Source organism: Cetorhinus maximus, chromosome 18 (assembly GCF_964194155.1).
Source record: "Cetorhinus maximus chromosome 18, sCetMax3.hap1.1, whole genome shotgun sequence".
NCBI lineage: Eukaryota > Metazoa > Chordata > Chondrichthyes > Lamniformes > Cetorhinidae > Cetorhinus > Cetorhinus maximus.
In genome coordinates this window covers 43657905-43676177 of record NC_135896.1, presented here as the reverse complement: position 1 = coordinate 43676177, position 18273 = coordinate 43657905, and the positions used below count along the sequence as shown (strand labels likewise).

At 38.9% G+C, this 18273-nt stretch overlaps 1 protein-coding gene across 6 annotated transcripts in view; it reads left to right on the top strand.

Moving 5' to 3' along the window:
- Positions 1-18273, top strand: part of map4k5 (mitogen-activated protein kinase kinase kinase kinase 5) — a 148813-nt gene that overhangs the window by 20029 nt on the left and 110511 nt on the right. For 3 of the 6 annotated variants that reach the window (XM_078562542.1, XM_078562540.1, XM_078562544.1), the window contains exon 2: positions 744-801. In XM_078562542.1, coding sequence (XP_078418668.1) covers positions 744-801 — 58 coding nt within the window. Of the gene's footprint in view, positions 1-743; positions 802-1720; positions 1741-1804; positions 2071-4772; positions 4794-18273 lie in introns of those variants that run through there. The other 3 variants (XM_078562546.1, XM_078562543.1, XM_078562545.1) reach the window with 3 other exon arrangements.

Here is an 18273-nt window from a genome sequence, read left to right as displayed (position 1 = left end):
GAAGCCCCATCTGCCCACTGAGGTGAACGTTTAAGAACCCATGACACTATTTCACAGAAGAGTGGGGAGTTATCTCCAGGCTCATGGCCAATACTTATCCCTTAATCAACACCACTAAAACAAATGATCTGGTCATCACATTACTATTTGTGGGAGCTTGCTATGTGTAGATGAGCTGCTGTGTTTCAACATTACGACAATATCTGCACTTCTTACTTAATTGGCTGTGAAGTGGCTTGAGATATCTAGTGAAAGGTGCTATATAAATGCAAGTTTTTCTTTTCTTTACTCTTGACTTCTATTTCCCAACCAATTATCAGCCCACGTCACAAGGTCACTTCTAATTCTGTGCACTCATGAGGATTCTTGTTAAATGTATTGGTTGAGTGTCAAATGCTGGTCAAGGCACCAACATTTCCCCTGCTGCTCTTCAAATAGATTCTCTTGCATCTTCTTGAGCAGGCAGATGATTTCTGTTTAATTTTTCATCTGAAATAATGTCATGTCTCAGTGGAGCTGAGAGCTTGGTATTTAAGTTATGCAGAGCAAAGTTTTCTCTGCATTTTTGTGGTTGTGTGTCTATACGTTTATTCCTAGATTGGCCATCTAAAATTAAAATAAATTGTACAATAGAATGTAATTAATGTATTGCATGGAATATTCCAATCTTAAGTGTTTTTCAAAAATATAATGAGAAATACCATTTGGATCTGTTTTAAAGTATTCTCTTGTTTTCATTACAGGCAAGGAATCTACAGACTGGAGAGCTGGCTGCAGTCAAAATTATCAAATTGGAACCAGGTAAACTGTAAATTTAGCAAAAATATGCATTGGATCTTAAGCAGATATCAAATAAAACATTTTATCCTTTTATGGGCAAACTGATGATTAGATTTTTAAAAAAAATCTGAACAGATAAAAGTGAGCTTTTTTTCACTCATTGTGTTTGTCAAAGCTGCTTCAGAATCTTTTACTAATATTGTTTATTAACTTTTTAGGAAAACTTGTATGGGGAAAATGTACTTTTGTTTCAGTAAGTTCTGATGGATACGTTCATCCAAAGTTAGCTCTTAAAGAAAATTGTTTAAAGCAGATTTATATGAACTAGGAACAGCTGATAAATATTCCCATTGATCCTTTTTATGATTTTGTTCATTACCTCTAGTGGAGGTAATGTTTTTGCCCGTTAGTTTGTTTGTCTGTAAACAGTTTATCTCCAGAACTAATGGACGGATTTCATTGAAACTGGTGCACAAGCTTTGGTCCAAGGAAAAATGTTTTGGTTTTGGCGAAGATGCGGATTTGGATCCTGGAATATTTTTTAACCATTTGTTAACATTGGTAGATGGGGCAAATTGACTTCTAAAATGTTGTGGGTTGCTTTATTTAGATTGGTGTGTATTATCTAAGCTTCTGCAACGGAATTTGTAACAGCTGTGATGATCTTTGACGTGATAGCAACATAGCAAAGAAAGTTTGTAATTTCTTTAAAGTCTGTGGAATCTGTTTTTTCGAATGTTTGAAAAGGACTTTTAAGAGCTTGCAACAATTGTAAAGAAATCAATTGTAATTTTCTTGGATAATGAGAAATACTGGTCCATGTGACCTGAGGACCCTTGACCTGGAATTAGTGCCAACAGGAAGGAAATAAAGAAAGAAGCTGTGACGCAAAGCAGAACTACAAGCAGAAGAGTTGAAGGGCGAAGGTGATCAGTGCACAGTTGCAGAGACAAAGAGAATGTAAACAGAGAATTTTTGTGAGGAGAAGAAGCAAATCACTCTCTCTGAGAGAAGTCAGTTTTTATGTTTGGCAGTAAATGAGACAGGAGCTCTTGGCGGTACTGGCATGTGGGTTAAAAAGATCCAAATTTGTGATTAGCTTGGAGATTCTAAAGATCTTGGTGTTTTCCCAGAAGTGACCAAACTGTGAACCGGGATGTTACTGCTAGGTTGGTTGAAAAGGAACTCCAGAAATCTACGCTATCAAGACTGTCATGATCCAAGGAAGAGAGGGTTCATAGATGATGATGATAATCTTGCTGATGAAAATCATACCCATGAAACTCGAAGGTGAAAGCTGTTATCAGATAGGACTCCTGATCTACTCTGCATGAATAAAGAACAGCTTTTAGTGGAACCATGTAGCTACATAGTGCCACCTTTGTGCGGGGAGTGATGCGACTACTTGTGTTTGCGTAAGACGTATCTTTGTTGTATTGACTGTTTAAAGTGAAATTTACCTTTTTTTATTTGAAGTATCATTTGCCTATTAATTCATGTTTAATTTACGTTGATTTGGATTCCTGTTACAGTGAAAGTTGCAAACTGAAGTCTTGTTCGTAATTTCTTTGGGGGCCGTTTGATAAATTTGTTTATTTTGGTTTATGGTTCCCCCACAGGGATCGTAACAGGGGTTTTGGAGCAGGTTGCTGAATATGGATTGACCTGAAGCCTCAAATGAGATGGAAGTGCTTAATTAAAAACAATTTTTTTTCAGCTTTGTAGTTACAAAGGAAACAGACGGGGGAAAAAAGCTTAAGAGGAAGAACTTAGAGGAAGAGCTGTATTTGTAATAAGTTGAGTTAAAACACTGTGGCAGAGGTATGCACTCTACTGAGTGCCCCCCACTTGTTTTATATGTAAATTATCAAATCATCTTCAAAATCTATCATAAAACTGTCGTTTCTAAGGAAACTGTACTAAATTTAAGCCAGTGAAAGGTTTTGTATGTGGGTCAACTGATGAAAATGTGTAATAGTTTTCTTTGTGTAGAATTGTACCCTTATTGCTTCTCCACTTCCATCTCATGAACCATGTACCCTTATTGCCTCTCCTTGCTCTTCCTACCAAAATGAATTATTCCACACTTCACTACATTAAGTTTAATCTACCACTTTGCTGCCCATTTCATCATTCTGTCTATGTCTTCTTGAAGTTCTACACTACGTTCCTCACGGTTCACAATATTTAGGAATTTTATGTCTGGGTTGATGGGTGAACACGAATTGGTGAGAGTTAGGATACAGGCAGCAGTGCTTTGGATGAGTTTAAGTCTAAGGAGGGTGGAAGATGGAAGGGAGGATGCCAAGAGATTGGAATAGTCAAGTTTAGAGGAAATAAAGGCATGAATGAGGGTTTCAAGCAACGGATAAACTGAGACAGGTGCAGAGAAAAACAATGCGATGGAAATGGATGTAGCTGGTCTTAGCGATGCTGTAGATGTGTGGTCTGAAGCTCCTCCCCAGGTCAAATGGGATAGGGTTGTGAATGGTCTGATTTAGCCTCAGCAACAACCATGGAATAGGTGACAAGAACTGAAGGCAATGTCTATAGCCATCCCAAGATTTTGTTGGAGGAATTTTGTCTCCTTATCTAAGACTTGATGTCAGACAAGCAGTATGACAGAGAGCTGACCTGGGCTCTGGGCCAATTGGCCTCCGTCTGTGCCTTAATGACTCTATGATTCTATGACAGACCAGAGACATGAGAGAGTTGATGGCAAGGTAGAACTGAGTGTCACGACATTGAAGCCCATTTGCTGCTTTTTAGCTCATACTCCCACCCCGCCCCCCCCCCCAATCTTATCAACATCCCTTTGACAATCTTAAAGAAAACAATGTCTTCTACTTTTTTGGTATCATCTGAACATTTTAACATCACTTCCTTGAGACTTAAATCCAAACCCACATCCAGTTACTCTGAAAATGTATTGTCAACTCCTCTGTTTTCTCCCTTCTAACCAATTCCTAATCTAAAAGCAGAATGTTGTGGATGCTGGAAATCTGAAATAAAGACAGAAAATGTTGAAAATACTCAGCAGGTCAGGCAGCATCTAAGGGTAGAAAAAGAGTTCACTTTTCAGCTCAATTATCTTTCATCAGAACTCTTTTATATCTCTCACCAGATGTGAGACAGCCAACAGAAGCAGCATTCATCTCAACCACAATATAGCCCAATTTCTAATCTGGTTTGCTATCCTTGCAACCTCTACCCCACCTCCTCCCCGACCCCCACAATCCCATCCCTTTTGATCTTCCACCTTTCTCACATGGTCCTTTTGATAAAGGCTTTTCTGAAATCCATGTGCACTGCATTCGCTCTGTTTCCTCATCTACATGTTGCCATTTCTTTAAAACAATTCCTAAGATTTTTGAGCATGATTGTCCATTTTGAAATCTTTGGCTACTTCTAACTATTTTTCCTAATCTAAATAAGTGGCAATTTCACAAATGTCTGCACCAACTTATCAAAGGCCTTTCATACTGTGGCTTGCAATTGTTTGTTATTGCTATTGCTCAAGAATACACAAAATACTTGCTCCCTAATAATTTACTCCAAATTTATCTGTGGTACATGAAACTTGCCCGTCCAACAGGCTATTTCAAAATCAGTTCTCCAGAGTTTTATTCAATAAATATGTCTATTCTGGTCAGTTCAGTTTGGTTGTGTTGAAGCCTTTGCAGGTTCTGGGCACTGGAAATTTACATAGCAGGTTGTCTTGAAAGGTACATTTCATGACTTTGTGCAAATGAAAGGGACAGCTCTGATTTAAAGCACTGTTGTAATGCAAGAACTACAAAAGTCAGACTTCTAAATAGAAAGCATTAACTCCTGAGTTGATTCCTATTCTCCTTAATAAGTTGTGACAAATGGAAATTTGTCCTGTCATTTAATTGGGCTTAATTTTAATATAGGAATTTAAATCCTCTTGTGTTGTAGTCACTTGAAAATGAATGCTACAGCTTCATACTAGGAAAATATCAAGTAAAAATATACTTCAGTGCCTGCATGGGGTAAGTAAGTAAGCACCTCAAAGCTTTCCACATGTTATAGGTGATTACCAGGTCATTTAAGTTGGCAGTTGGCAAGTTGTTTGAGTAATATAAACAATTGATATCCCCATCTTCAACTGCAATTCTCTCTGCATCTATTCACAGCCATTGCAATTATACCTTCAAGTTCTGAAAGCAAAACTTGTCCAGTTTTGCTGTGACCTGAAGGGGTGTAGATTGCTTGGCAGGGATCTATTTGATAGCCTGTGTTTATTTGCGATTGAAAACTTTCAATTTAATTTTTGACTGGCAGCAAGTGTTTGCTGGTAGCAATGATCCCAAGCTGTAGTCCCTCTTTGACAGTAAATGAATTGGTGCTATGCCTGTTGAGCATCTAGTCTGTATTTCCAACATTTTCTGTCTTTATTTCACATTTCCGGCTTGCATGAGCATCCATTCTTGTATAAAATTTCTCAATCGGGTGCTTAGTCTAACCAAAGTATTATTTCTGAGAACTGCTAGAGCCTTACTGGCCTAGATTGAATGGTTAAAAATAAAGGTGAGACTATTAGTTTGCATTGTTATTAAAGAGTAAATTGGACAAAAATGTCTGATGACCTTACATGCACAGCGAAATGTGAAAATCAGGAAGTTGCCCTGCTTCTCCAGAAGCATCACAATAACTATCTTGCCAAGGGACTCAGCTTTGAAAGATAAACAGCGGTGTGACATTAGGGTACTTTGTTGCTAAACATGCTAGGAAAGGTTATGGCTTGCCTGTTCAAGTGTAAGTAAATGTTTATTGGAGTGAAAAGACTTAATTATTACCAGACAGCCATGATAACACTGAAAATTTATCTTCTCATTCCTTCAAACTTTAATTATTGAAGAATTTTTTAAAAATTTAAAATAGGATTTTAAAATTTTGTCTCATCACTCAATTGCATCTTCCTTTCTCTCTCTCATTTGCATTTTATTAACTATACAAACTTACACTTCCTGTTTCAGACTCTGCATGGCTCAGTAAAGTTTCCTCAATATGAATAGTTAAGGGGAGATGCAGTTTCTTTTCCTATTATCATAGGTCCCACATCCCCTCCAGAGGGTCCTGTGCTATTTTAGATTCCTAATCACCACACATTGCAGTGCAAATTTTTCTTGTCATTTGATCAGGCTTCATTTTAATATTGATGGGATTTTATAACTTCCTTGCATTATCGCCGCTTGAATTCAGATACCGCAACTTCATTGTAGAAAAATATTTGCTGTCGTCTTGTGCCCCTGCATGGAGATATTCTTTCCTCCGCCACCGACTGCAAAATCAAGGCCATTATCTTGGGATGTGCTGCTTGCTCTTGATTCTAGTCAATTCTACAGCATAAACTTGTTTTTTTCATTATAGCAAGATAAATGAGTGGTCTGCCAGAGTGAGATTTCTCAGTTATTTGCCAAGGGTCAAAAGTTTGTCGTGATAACCCATACTATTTCCAGTATGTTGCTTGTCACTAAAAGTGTTTACTGTTCATCTTACAGCCTGCTATCCCAGGTTGCTTTTCACACGCCTCATGAACTGAAATGTGAGCTGAGATGCAGGCTATTGTGCTGGATAGGAATAAATTAATCTGGAGAACATGCGAATCATATCGTAAGTAGTAGTAATGCTCAGAAATAAACAAATAAAACATTATCTGTTAACAAATCTAGACCACTTTTTAGTTTGCACAAAGGTGTAATGTGACCTGTCCTGTTGTCTTTATTGATAGGAGACATAGTAAACATCTTATTTGTGTATTCTCTAGTAAACAGTTTTCGGTGGTTAGTGTTAAAGTTCCCTCTAAGCTGTGTGGCTGAGCAGCAAACCAAAAGCCCCTACGCAGGTCTCACATATGTTGGTCCCTTTAAAATTAGCTTAGGAGTGCAGCCATGCAAAGGAATTTAAAGGACCACGCACTTAAATCGCACTGTGAAAGAAAATTAGAGGGAACGTTTATCAGTGCTCATAATGTCTAACAATCCATAATCCATCTTGTAGCTCCATAGACTTTAATGTCAATTTTTTCTCATTATAATGTCCACATTTATGAAATTTGCCTTTGTAAACTTGTCACACTTTCATTATACTTGCAACAGCAGCAACACTGTGGGGAATCTGTTTTGTCTCCCAACTCCTTAGCCTATACTGTAAGAAAAACTCCTGTTCCAACCAATCTACTTCTTTTGCTTTCCAAATTGCTGTGAATTTTGCTATTTATAAATTAAAATCCAGTTAATGCATTTAAAAAAAATCAGAAGATGTAATCCTAAAAGAGGAACCGAATCACTTCTGTGCTCTGGTCCACTGCCAGCAGTTCAGGAAAGCAGCTCACCACCACCTTCTCGAGGACAATTAGGGATGGACTGGCCTAGCCAGTGACGCCTACACCCCATGAACAAATATAAAAAATACTTATTCCTTGCTTCATTTTAGGACTAATATGCCTGGCCTTGATTCACCTCTCCTTGTGCTATGCCACAGAATGTTGACTGGTGGCAAATAATTAAGGCAGAATTTTGTGGATGCCCTGGTCATCTTATTGAAATTACATTCAAGTTATTTACATTAAAAAACTTGAATTGCAGTAGTATTGAATTTTTTTTTGTAAAGAATGACTACAATAATAAAGTTCCTACTGGCACCTGAATGCTTTTACTGTAATAGTGTTTGCTTCGTGACAGCAGCACATTTTTTTAATGCTTGGCTGAGGGAGACCAGAATTTCATTAAAATTGATGGCATGCAGCAAGTTCTAAAGATGTGATTTTCCGTGAAATATATTTTTAAATTTAGTATGGAAAATGCTGGAAATATTCAGCATGGCAAATCTGTAGAGAGAGAAAGACAGTTAATGTTTCAGGTCTATGTACTTGCTTTCCAAGTTGCTGTGTATTTTGCTATTTAAAAATTGAAATCTGTTCTGATGAAAGGTCACAGACCTGAAACATTAACTCATTCTCTATTCTCTCTCCACAGTTGTTGTATTTCCAGCATTTTCTATTTTTATTTCAAATTTTCAGTATATCTGCAGTATTTGTGCTTTGATGTATTTCTAAATTGTTGATTCATAGTAATGATTTCTGCTTTCATAAAAGCTTGTTTTTTTTATAGATAGGTCATTTCTATTTTCTCTCCCTTTTAAGGAAGCTACCCTCTGGTACTACTACTTTATCTACTAGTATTGTAAATTGAATGATAATACTTTGCAAATTTCTTGTCTCTTTGGAAAGAAGAAAAAGTGCAAAAATTGTTGTCCATTTATAGAGATTCAAATGAAATTGCCATGAAAAGATTGCTTTATACTGCGCTGTATTTTTTTGAGCTTATCCAAAATACCTGCTGGGAGGAAATACTGCTCGGGTTTGAATTCTTCAGTAAGGAAATATAACCCTCTGAAAAATGTTGCTATGAGACCAGCCATGACCACATCTGTGTGGTTGCTAGATTGCTGAAATATGACCATCTGCAGGCAACCGAGAATCAGCAATATAGTTTTAAACATTTTTTTTTACCTTGGCCACGTCACTATACTCAATTGTAGTGTTTCCTTAATTTAAAATTGTGGGTTTTATGCTGTAACTACTTCTCTTGACATGCAAATTTCAATATGAACATACGAATTATACATACATACTATCGATGTCTTCACAATTTACTTTCCTACCTATCTTTGTGTCATCAGCAGATTTAGCAACCATTCCTTCGGTCCCTTCATCCCTTCATTTATATAAATTGTAAAAAGTTGAGGCCCCAGCACTGATTCTCGTGGCACACCACTTGTCACATCCTGCCAACCAGAAAAAGACCCATTTATGCTAATTCTGCTTCCTGTTAGCTAGCCAATCTTCTATCCATGCTAATATTTGCAATAGTTTGATTGAATTGCATGAATATCTAAAATGAATATACATTCTAATTTTAGTTGAACTGGTTAATTTGCTTGATCGAACAGTAAACTTTCAAGGAGGCAATTTAAAGCTGTAGTCTTTTCACACAGGATTGTAAGAGTAATTTTCTAAATTTTAGTGAATAAAACTAGTTATTCTTAACTGACTCTTGAAGCACAATTCAAGCATTTACAATTAGTCAATGCAAGGAATGGAGTGTAATTGGTACTGTTGAACTTATGAGTGAATTGTACTTGGGAAGTGTCACATCAAAAACTCCAAGGACGTTTTGGAAACATGAGTTGGTCATTCCTAATGACAAAACAGAATGTTTAGTTTTCCTGCAGAGGACAGTGGTAGGAACATGCATAATGTTTTCTATATTTTACTGTTGTCCAGTTTCCTTGATTAAATAATTTTGTTCAGATGTTCTGAACCAGAACAGGAGGTGGTGTGTGTGAACAACCCAGTTTGACTATTAATTGATTTCACCACCCCCCCACCCACCCAACTCCTTTTGGGACTTTCCTGGCATAACAGTGCCTGTCTGTTAGTGCAGCTGAAACTGAGGCAATGGTCTTGATTTTTACAGGGTAGTTGGGGGAGGGTGCAGTGGTGGGGTGCAGGATGGGTGTATGGGAGGTTGGATCACGAGCTGGGCAAGTGGAGGGCCTGATCCTAGTGGCAGAGCTTCACCTTTATGGGCTTCTTCACCTGCAATCAGGCTCCCAGCAGGACTGGCCTGGTGGGGAAACATCGCTGCTCTCCTGCTCAGGCTTTCAACTAAAATTGCAGATCAATCCCTGATGATGTCATTGTACCTAATCTCCATGTTTAAAGTAGAACCCCATTTCCTTCCTTCCTCAGAAGACCAGGTTAAGATCAAGATGTGGAAAGGAAGCCGAGTCAGAGAAGTTAATTACTGATCATAGTCTAGCTGCCCTTCTACCTGGTTTCTATAAGTTGGCAATTAAACCCTGGGCCATTATGTGTATAATAAATGGCATTAATGTCTTAACCTAATATTCTATTACACAGAGCAAATTATTTTGTTTACATTTTGAAATTTTTCTGTTAGATAATATTACCAAAATATTTCAATTTTGAATTGCACCTTATCCCCTGCCGTGACTATGCTCAAATTATTCTTTTTCTTTGGGATTATTGTGCTAAGACATCTACACACATTTGCTTTAGCCTTCCTTAAAGAACGAGCACAGATGTAAACAATAACAATTCATTCCAAGGGAAATACATGGGTTATATGTGTTTTGGGACTGTCTCTTTAAGGTAAAATGAAGGTAGTCGTGTGGCCTTATCTGAAGTCTGCCTGACAGCAAGCCTGGGTGGTTTGATTGCTCGAGATGAAACAGGGCCCAGATTGCTTTACTGGGAAGATGATGCGAGTTGTTTACACTTGAGGACGATAGCAGCAGCCTGACTGCTAACAGACTGAGAGCTTCCAAAATCCCAGAAAAGTGTTGAGAATATCGAGTTGAAAATAGTTGTGCTTCAAATTGTCTATTTACTGGCAAGATAGGTCTTGAGGATAGCTAACCAGCATTTCTACCTACATACAAGCATATGTTTCATATTGCCAGGGAGATAGGCTTTGAGAGGGGAAGAGTTTAAGATATCGTTGAAACATAAGGTTAGTCTGCCAGATCATGGAGAGAGAGAGCACCTAGAGGCCAAAAATTTGTGATTCACCATGCCAGAAAGCAGGTAGGAAATCGCACTCAGATTGGACAGATCAAATTTGGGAGGAGTTATAACAAGCCTGGAAGATTTGCCTAGCTTTAGCAGGAGGTAGAAGCCTCCAGGAAAACTTGAACCGTGAAAGACAGTTCTGGAGTTAAAAGTTTCCAGGCTGCGATTGAAAGAGATTGGAAGTGACCTTAAGGAGCTAAGAATCACTTTTGACTGGCTACAGGAGAATTGAATGTCTACTTAAAGGACATATCTGTGAAGTGTGTTTTTGGCTGTCCTAAAGGAAAAAGGAATGTTCGGTTTTGTTTTAGGTTGTTCGTGACTCCTTCCCCATAGTAACAACCACAGTAATTTGAACTGAAATATTACGAATTTGCCTTTTGTATTTAAGTTGAACTTGTATTAGGGAAAAATGCAGCACAAAACTGCTGCTCTTTTTCTTATATGGTTGTACATTTGTGGTGGATCAAACATCTCCTTTTGCTGAAAGGCAAAGCAATGTGATTTATTTTGCTCTCTGCAGCAGTATTGTAACACCAGATTGCTGATAATTCCTTACGATATCTTTATTTCTTTAAAGTTAAGCACTAATTTTCACTTAGGATTTAAATCTTTGCTTTTAATGTACAAAATATGCAGTTAATGAATAGAACAAATGTCAAATCAGTATCGTTAAAATAGCCACCGAGACGAATAACTCTCAATTCAAACTTCAAGTTTACAGCTGATTGACAAGATTTCACATTTTAAGATTTTACTGTAGGAAAAGACTAATGCAATTTTGACTTCACACTTTTTATAGGTAATTTATGCTTTAAATCACAAAACAGAAATGAACAAAATTGCAACTAGTCCAACATGATTCGTAGCTCCTGAGGCTTTACTTCAAATATTTTTTCCTATCCCAGCCTGGAAACTTTAAACTCTAGAACTGTCTTTTACAGTGCGAGTTATCCTGGAGACTTCTACCTCCAGCTAAAGCTAGGCAAATCTTCCAGCTTCATTTCAACTCCTCACAAATTTGGCCTTTGCGATCTGAGCATTCCTGCATGGTGAACCACAAACTTTTGGCCTCTAATTGCTCTTTCTCCCGGACCTGGCAGACTAACCTTGTCGGTGAGTTTCAGGGATATCCTAGAAACACTTCCCTTCTCAAAATCCATCTCCCTGGCAGTGTGAATCACATGGACTTTGTATGTAGGTAGAAATGCTGATTAGTTACCCTTGAGACTCTATCTTGGCAGTAAATGAACAATTTGAAGGCTCAGTCTGTTAGCACACAGGCTGCTGCCATTGTCTCCAAGTGTAAACATCTTGTGCCTTCTTTCTAGAGATCTCACTATCAAACTTCCCAGGCTTGCTGTCAGGCAGACATCAGATAAGGTCATATGACTCCCTTTGTTTTATCTTTAAATTAAACAGTTCCAAAGCACAACAATCATATAAAGCTCAAAAATTAAACAATATCTTTTCATTTTTAGCATGGTTTCCTGGGAGTACGCTGGCCCGAGCTCTACTCTGGAGCTGTTTGAAATTGTATTGTTCACGGTGTCCTGTGAGTGTTCAGCTAGAATGAAGAGGCCACTAGATCAATTGAGCATGGTGGGGAATCCTGCTCAAGGGTCTTCATATCAGCTTGAAGATTAACTTTTTGTTTAAAGCAAAGAATCAAAGAAATTTCAGGCAAAGATGTTATGATATTCTATAAGAAGTGGGGAAAGGAGAACTTTGCATTCCTTTCAGATGTGGCGTGATCCCATTGACTGCCTTCGAGGATCAATTGCAATTTTTCCTGAAGCAATCTGTATCTGGACATTTTTTTCATTTGTAGCCTTGTTTCAAAATTAATACAGTAGCCAACCCCATTTTTTACCCAACTCCAGCATGAATAGTGTACTATCTTTATTTATGCAGGTCGGCATTAAGCAAGCTGCTCCAGCTTGAACAGTGCCTTTCATTGGTTTGAACATAGCTGCAGTGTTTCAAGCATCTGGCTTCTAAAGCGCCTTTTGCATTTGAGTGCACACTTGTTTTTAAATTTAAGAATTTGTTTTGTGCATTTTTCCTGACTCTTTTGATCCCCGTAGAGCCCAATCAACTTTTATAAAGGTATTTGAATTCCCAATGACTGACTTAAGGGAATTGCACAACAAGATTTCACATTTTAAAACTTGTACTGTAACAAACTTCAGGCAACATTGCCTAAACATACTTAGTAGTCAAGTAATATTCCAAAGTACAGCAAAGATGAGCCTTATTATTGTCTTAATGTGACCAATAACCCATGCTGCCTTATATACATTTACAGCATGATCTCCACAGGATTGCATCCTTTATAGAAAACAGTCCACAGTTACTGCCAGATTCCAATGGATTACTTCTCCCCGTTTCGCTGAGTAATAACATTCCGTGACTATTGAAGGTCATTTCCCTTAGTTTCCGGAGAATTCCTGAACCAACTTTCAGCAGTAAGGCCCACTCCATTTATTCCTTCTCCCAGCCTAACCAGTGTGAATCTTCCCCTTAAATCACAGTGGGCTCCTTTTCTTCAACCGTTGGACCAACTTTTCCCAGTGTCCTGCCTGGTAGCCTTTTCCCTCTGCAGATCGCACGGGCTGCTATTCTGTCCTTCCCTCTGTGTGTTCCTCCTCAAAGTCTCTGAGACAAAGTCTGTAAGAACAAGAATATCTGCTTCTGCTTTGATTTTTGGATGTTAACCCTGGCATGTGCATTCAGTAGCACATGGCCTGCGCCCCTGATCTCCATGGTGACCAAGCCACACAGGCTTGGTGGGCAAAACTTGTAGCAGATCACATGACGCTTCATCACTCTATTTTACCTTGAATTAAAAAGACAGTCCAAACATATAGTCATTTGGTAGTACAGAACTGGAGTATTGGTCAGGGCATTGCCCTGAGGAATGAGTTAGCAAATGGCTGTCACTTTTTTGTTACTTAAGCGTGATAGCTGTATGCTGACTCATTCCTCAGGGCAATGCCTTGGCCAATCAGGGTCAAGCTGCCTGGTTTAAATTTCAAACAATGTTTGGCAGTTAACTGTCCATTACCATTACTGGTGTATTCTCCATGGCAACACGTACCAATCAGCACTCTCTTCACATCCAGTATAAATTGTTGTTTTCCCCCTTATATTGGTAATCTTGCGAGTGTCCTGATGATTGCAAGATGAAAGGCTTTGACATGTCTCTCTTTTCAGCAATACTCAAGTCCAAACATAATTAACTTAAAAACTCGCATTTGTAACAACTCTGCCGCATTTTATTTTCTGCATTTCAGCCCATCCCTAAATCATTAAAAAGGTGCATCCAATAACACGTCTGTTTTAGATTTAACAGTTCACCATTTTTCAGCCAGAGATCCTCTGCCTTCAGCTTTTTCATAGTTCTCTCATTTCACTCCTTATCATCTGTAGCTGCCTCGTTTCTACATTTCTTGGTTATAATTCATAGATCGCCATTGGCGATGCTCATGGCCCTTTTCCTGTAATGATTGTGCTTCTAATCAAATCAAATTAGTAACAATACCGTGGAGGAGGAATTCCTGGAGTGTATACGGGATGTTTTTCTGGACCAATACATTGAGGAACCAACGAGAGAACAGGCCATCCTCGACTGGGTATTGTGTAATGAGAAAGGAATAATTGGCTATCTAGTTGTGCGAGGCCCCTTGGAGATGAGCGACCATAATATGATAGAATTCTTCATCAAGATGGAGAGTGACGTAATTGATTCTGAGACTTGGGTCCTGAATCTTAATAAAGGAAACTACGATGGTATGAGGCGCGAGTTGCCTATGATGGATTGGGAAACGTTACTTAAAGGGATGATGGCGGATAGGCAATGGGAAACACTCAAAGATGACATGGGTGAACTGCAACAATTGTTTATTCCTGTCTGGCGCAAAAGTAAAACAGGAAAGGTGGCCAAACCATGGCTTACAAGGGAAATTAGAGATAGGAAGAAGGAAGATGCATACAAATTGGCCAGAAAAAAACAACAGACCTGAGGATTGGGAGCAGTTTAGAATTCAGCAAAGGAGGACCAAGGGATTGATTAAGAAGGGGAAAATAAGAGTGCAAGAGTAAGCTTGCAGGGAACATAAAAACTGACTCTAAAAGCTTTGAGAGGTATGTGAAGAGAAGAAGATTAGTGAAGACAAATGTAGGTCCCTTACAGTCAGAAACAGGGGAATTTATAATGGGGAACAAAGAAATGGCTGACCAACTAAATACATACTTTGGTTCTGTCTTCACAAAGGAGGACATTAATAACATCCCAGAAATGTTGGGGAACACGGTTTAGTGAGAGGGAGGAACTGAAAGAAATCAGTATTAGTAGGGAAATGGTGTTGGGGAAATTGATGGGATTGAAGGCCGATAAATCCCCGGGGCCTGATAATCTACATCCCAGAGTACTTAAGGAAGTGGCCCTAGAAATAGTGGATGCATTGGTGGTCATCTTCCAAGATTTTATAGACTCTGGAACAGTTCCTACAGATTGGAGGGTAGCTAATGTAACCCCACTATTTAAAAAGGGAGGCAGAGAGAAAACAGGGAATTATAGACCAGTCAGCCTGACGTTGGTAGTGGTGAAAATTCTAGAGTCCATTATAAAAGATTTAATAGCTGAGCACGTGGAAAACAGTGGCAGAATCGGACAGAGTCAGCATGGATTTATGAAAGGGAAATCATGCTTGACAAATCTACTGGAATTTTTCGAGGATATAACTAGTAGAGTTGATGAGGATGTGGATGTGGTTTATTTGGACTTTCAGAAGGCTTTTGACAAAGTCCCACATAAGAGATTGGCGTGTAAAATTAAAGTGCATGGGATTGAGGGTAGTGTATTGAGATGGATAGAAAACTGATTGGCAGACAGTAAACAAAGAGTAGGAATAAACGGGTCTTTTTCCGAATGGCAGGCAGTGACTAGTGGGGTACTGCAGGGGTCGGTGCTGGGACCCCAGTTATTCACAATATATATTAATGATTTCGATGAGGGAATTAAATGTAATATCTCCAAATTTGTAGATGACGCAAAGCTGGATGGGAGGGTGAGCTGTGAGGAGGATGCAGAGATGCTTCAATGTGATTTGGACAAGCTGAGTGAGTGGGCAAATGCATGGCAGATGTAGTATAATGTGGATAAATGTGAGGTTATCCATTTTGGTAGCAAAAACAGGAAGGCAGATTATTATCTGAATGGCTATAAATTGAGGGGGGAATGTGCAACGAGACCTGGGTGTCCTTGTACACCAGTCACTGAAGGTCAGCATGCAGGTGCAGCAGACGGTAAAGAAGGCAAATGGTATGTTGGCCTTCATAGCCTGAGGATTCAAGTCCAGGAGCAGGGATGTCTTGCTGCAATTATACAGGGCCTTGGTGAGATCACACTTGGAATATTGTGTGCAGTTTTGGTCTCCTTATCTGAGGAAGGATGGACTTGCTATAGAGGGAGTGCAGCGAAGGTTTACCAGACTGATTCCTGGGATGGAGGGACTGACATATGAGGAGAGATTGAGTCGATTAGGATTATATTCGCTGGAGTTCAGAAGAATGATGGGGGATCTCATAGAAACCTATAAATTTCTAACAAGATTAGACAGGTTAGATGCAGGAAGGATGTTCCTGTTGGTGGGGGAGTCCAGAACCAGGGGTCACAGTCTGAGGATATGTGGTAGATCATTTAGGACTGAGATGAGGAGAAATTTCTTCACCTAGAGAGTGGTGAGCCTGCGGAATTCGTTACCACAGAAAGTAGTTGAGACCAAAACATTGTATGCTTTCAAGAAGGACTTAGATCTAGCTCTTGGGGGCAAAAGGGATCAAAGGGTATGAGGAGAAAGCAGGAGCAGGCTATTGAGTTGGATGATCAGCCATGATCATAATGAATGGCGGAGCAGGCTCGAAGGGCCGAATGGCCTACTCCTGCTCCTAGTTTCTATTCTGCAATGCATTATGTCCATATTTCTGCTTCTCTGATGATCTTTCTTTCTATGGTTCGTGCCATATTTCTTTCTGTCCAATGTTGCTATATTTCCTGTAATGTTGGGGTGGTTGGAGTAAGCTCGCTTCTACCAAATGTGATACATACATGCATTGCTTTTTATCTGTCATCCATCAGAGACTGTGAGATGCCCTTGTGCATCATTTATGTATCTATCTGCTATATAATGTGCTGCCTCCATCTATCTGTGACCTGTTTGCATTTGCTGCTACTCCTAATCTGTTTCTCCCTTTTGTGTATTCATCCCTCCTCCTGCAACACTCCCCACCCAAACCCATCTGTTTTTTTTTCTTTCTTTGTTTGTGTGCAGACATCATTTCTTGTCTGTGTCCCCAAATTCTGCATACATAGTGACAGCGCTAGAATCTGCAGCTGATGTTTGCAGTGTGTGACATCTGTCTCGTTGTTTGCCAAGAGTCTGGATCCAAATGGATAGATAGAACAAAAATTCGGTGGCTGGCTTGGACAAAGATCTGTTCGTCTCAATCACCTATTCACTGACCTATCACTTTTGCTCTCTGTCTTTTCTCCACTTATATTTTTGCATTTTATGCCCTAGAGTTGCATCTACATTTTGACTTCTGTCTGGGATAGTGTTAAATATTTATAGCCATGGCAACTAAGTGAAAAGCAAGGTAAATGGAGACCAGCAAGACTTGTTAATTTAAAACCCCCATTACTTATAACAACATAAATCAAACCTTTGCAGTGAATTCAAAAATAAAATGCAAACTGACCTAGGCAACTTATCACAGTGCCATCAGTTGTGGGAGACTGAATGGCAGGTTTTAGTGCTAATTATTAAACAGAAATGAGCATTACTGTTCCATTTTAAATGTGCCTCTAAGTATTGCAAAAACATCACTAAATTGTGACAGCAGAATGCGTGTGGCAGGGATATACTCGAAGTACTGAATAGATACCTTGGATCATAGAATAATACACACAGAAGGAGGCCACTTAGTCCATGCACAGACTATTTGAAGGAGTTATCTAATTTAGCCCCACTCCTCTGTTCTTTCCCCTTAACCCAGCAGTTTTTTTTCTCTATTCAAGTATTTACCCAATTCCCATTTGAAAGTTACTATTGAATCTGCTTTGACCATCCTTTCAGGCAATGCATTCCAGATCATATTTCGCTGCATAACATTTTTGTCCTAATGTCACCTCCGGTTCTTTGCCAATCGCCTTAAATCTGTATTTTCTGGTTATTGACCCTTCTGTCATTGGAAACGTTATTTACTCAATGTCTCTAGCAACTTCTCCCTTAACCTTCTGTACTCCAAGGAGAACATTCCAGTTTCTCTATTCTCTGCAAGTAACTGAAGCCTTTATTCCTGATGCCATTCTAGCAAACCTCTTCTGCACTCTCTGTAAGGCCTTGACTTAGCATTGTGCCCTGAATTGGCAACAATTCTCCAACTGGAGCCTAACTGGTGTTTTATAAAGATCTAGCATAATTTCCTTGCTTTTATACTCTGTTACAGTATCCTCATAAAACATTAAGAAGCAAAAGAGTAACTACTGCATTCCACTCTATTTTGATCAGTATCAGTGATTTGGAAATTCCAAAGTTTGCTGAGAAATTGGAACATCCATTTGTGAATTTTTTTTTCTTGGTTTATTTACGACATATGACACAGTACCTGGATATCTCCCTTTGTTCTACTTATGGATTCTTGGGTGTCTTCGATTTTATTAGTGTATCCAAGTCAAATTATTTGTAGTTCAATTGAGCAAAAGCATTTAATGTGGCCTTTAAAGATTTTTGTGTTAATGTGTATCAGGGCATCAAGACGTGGATAAATACTGTAATAAACCCAGAAACAACTAAGTTAAAAGATGT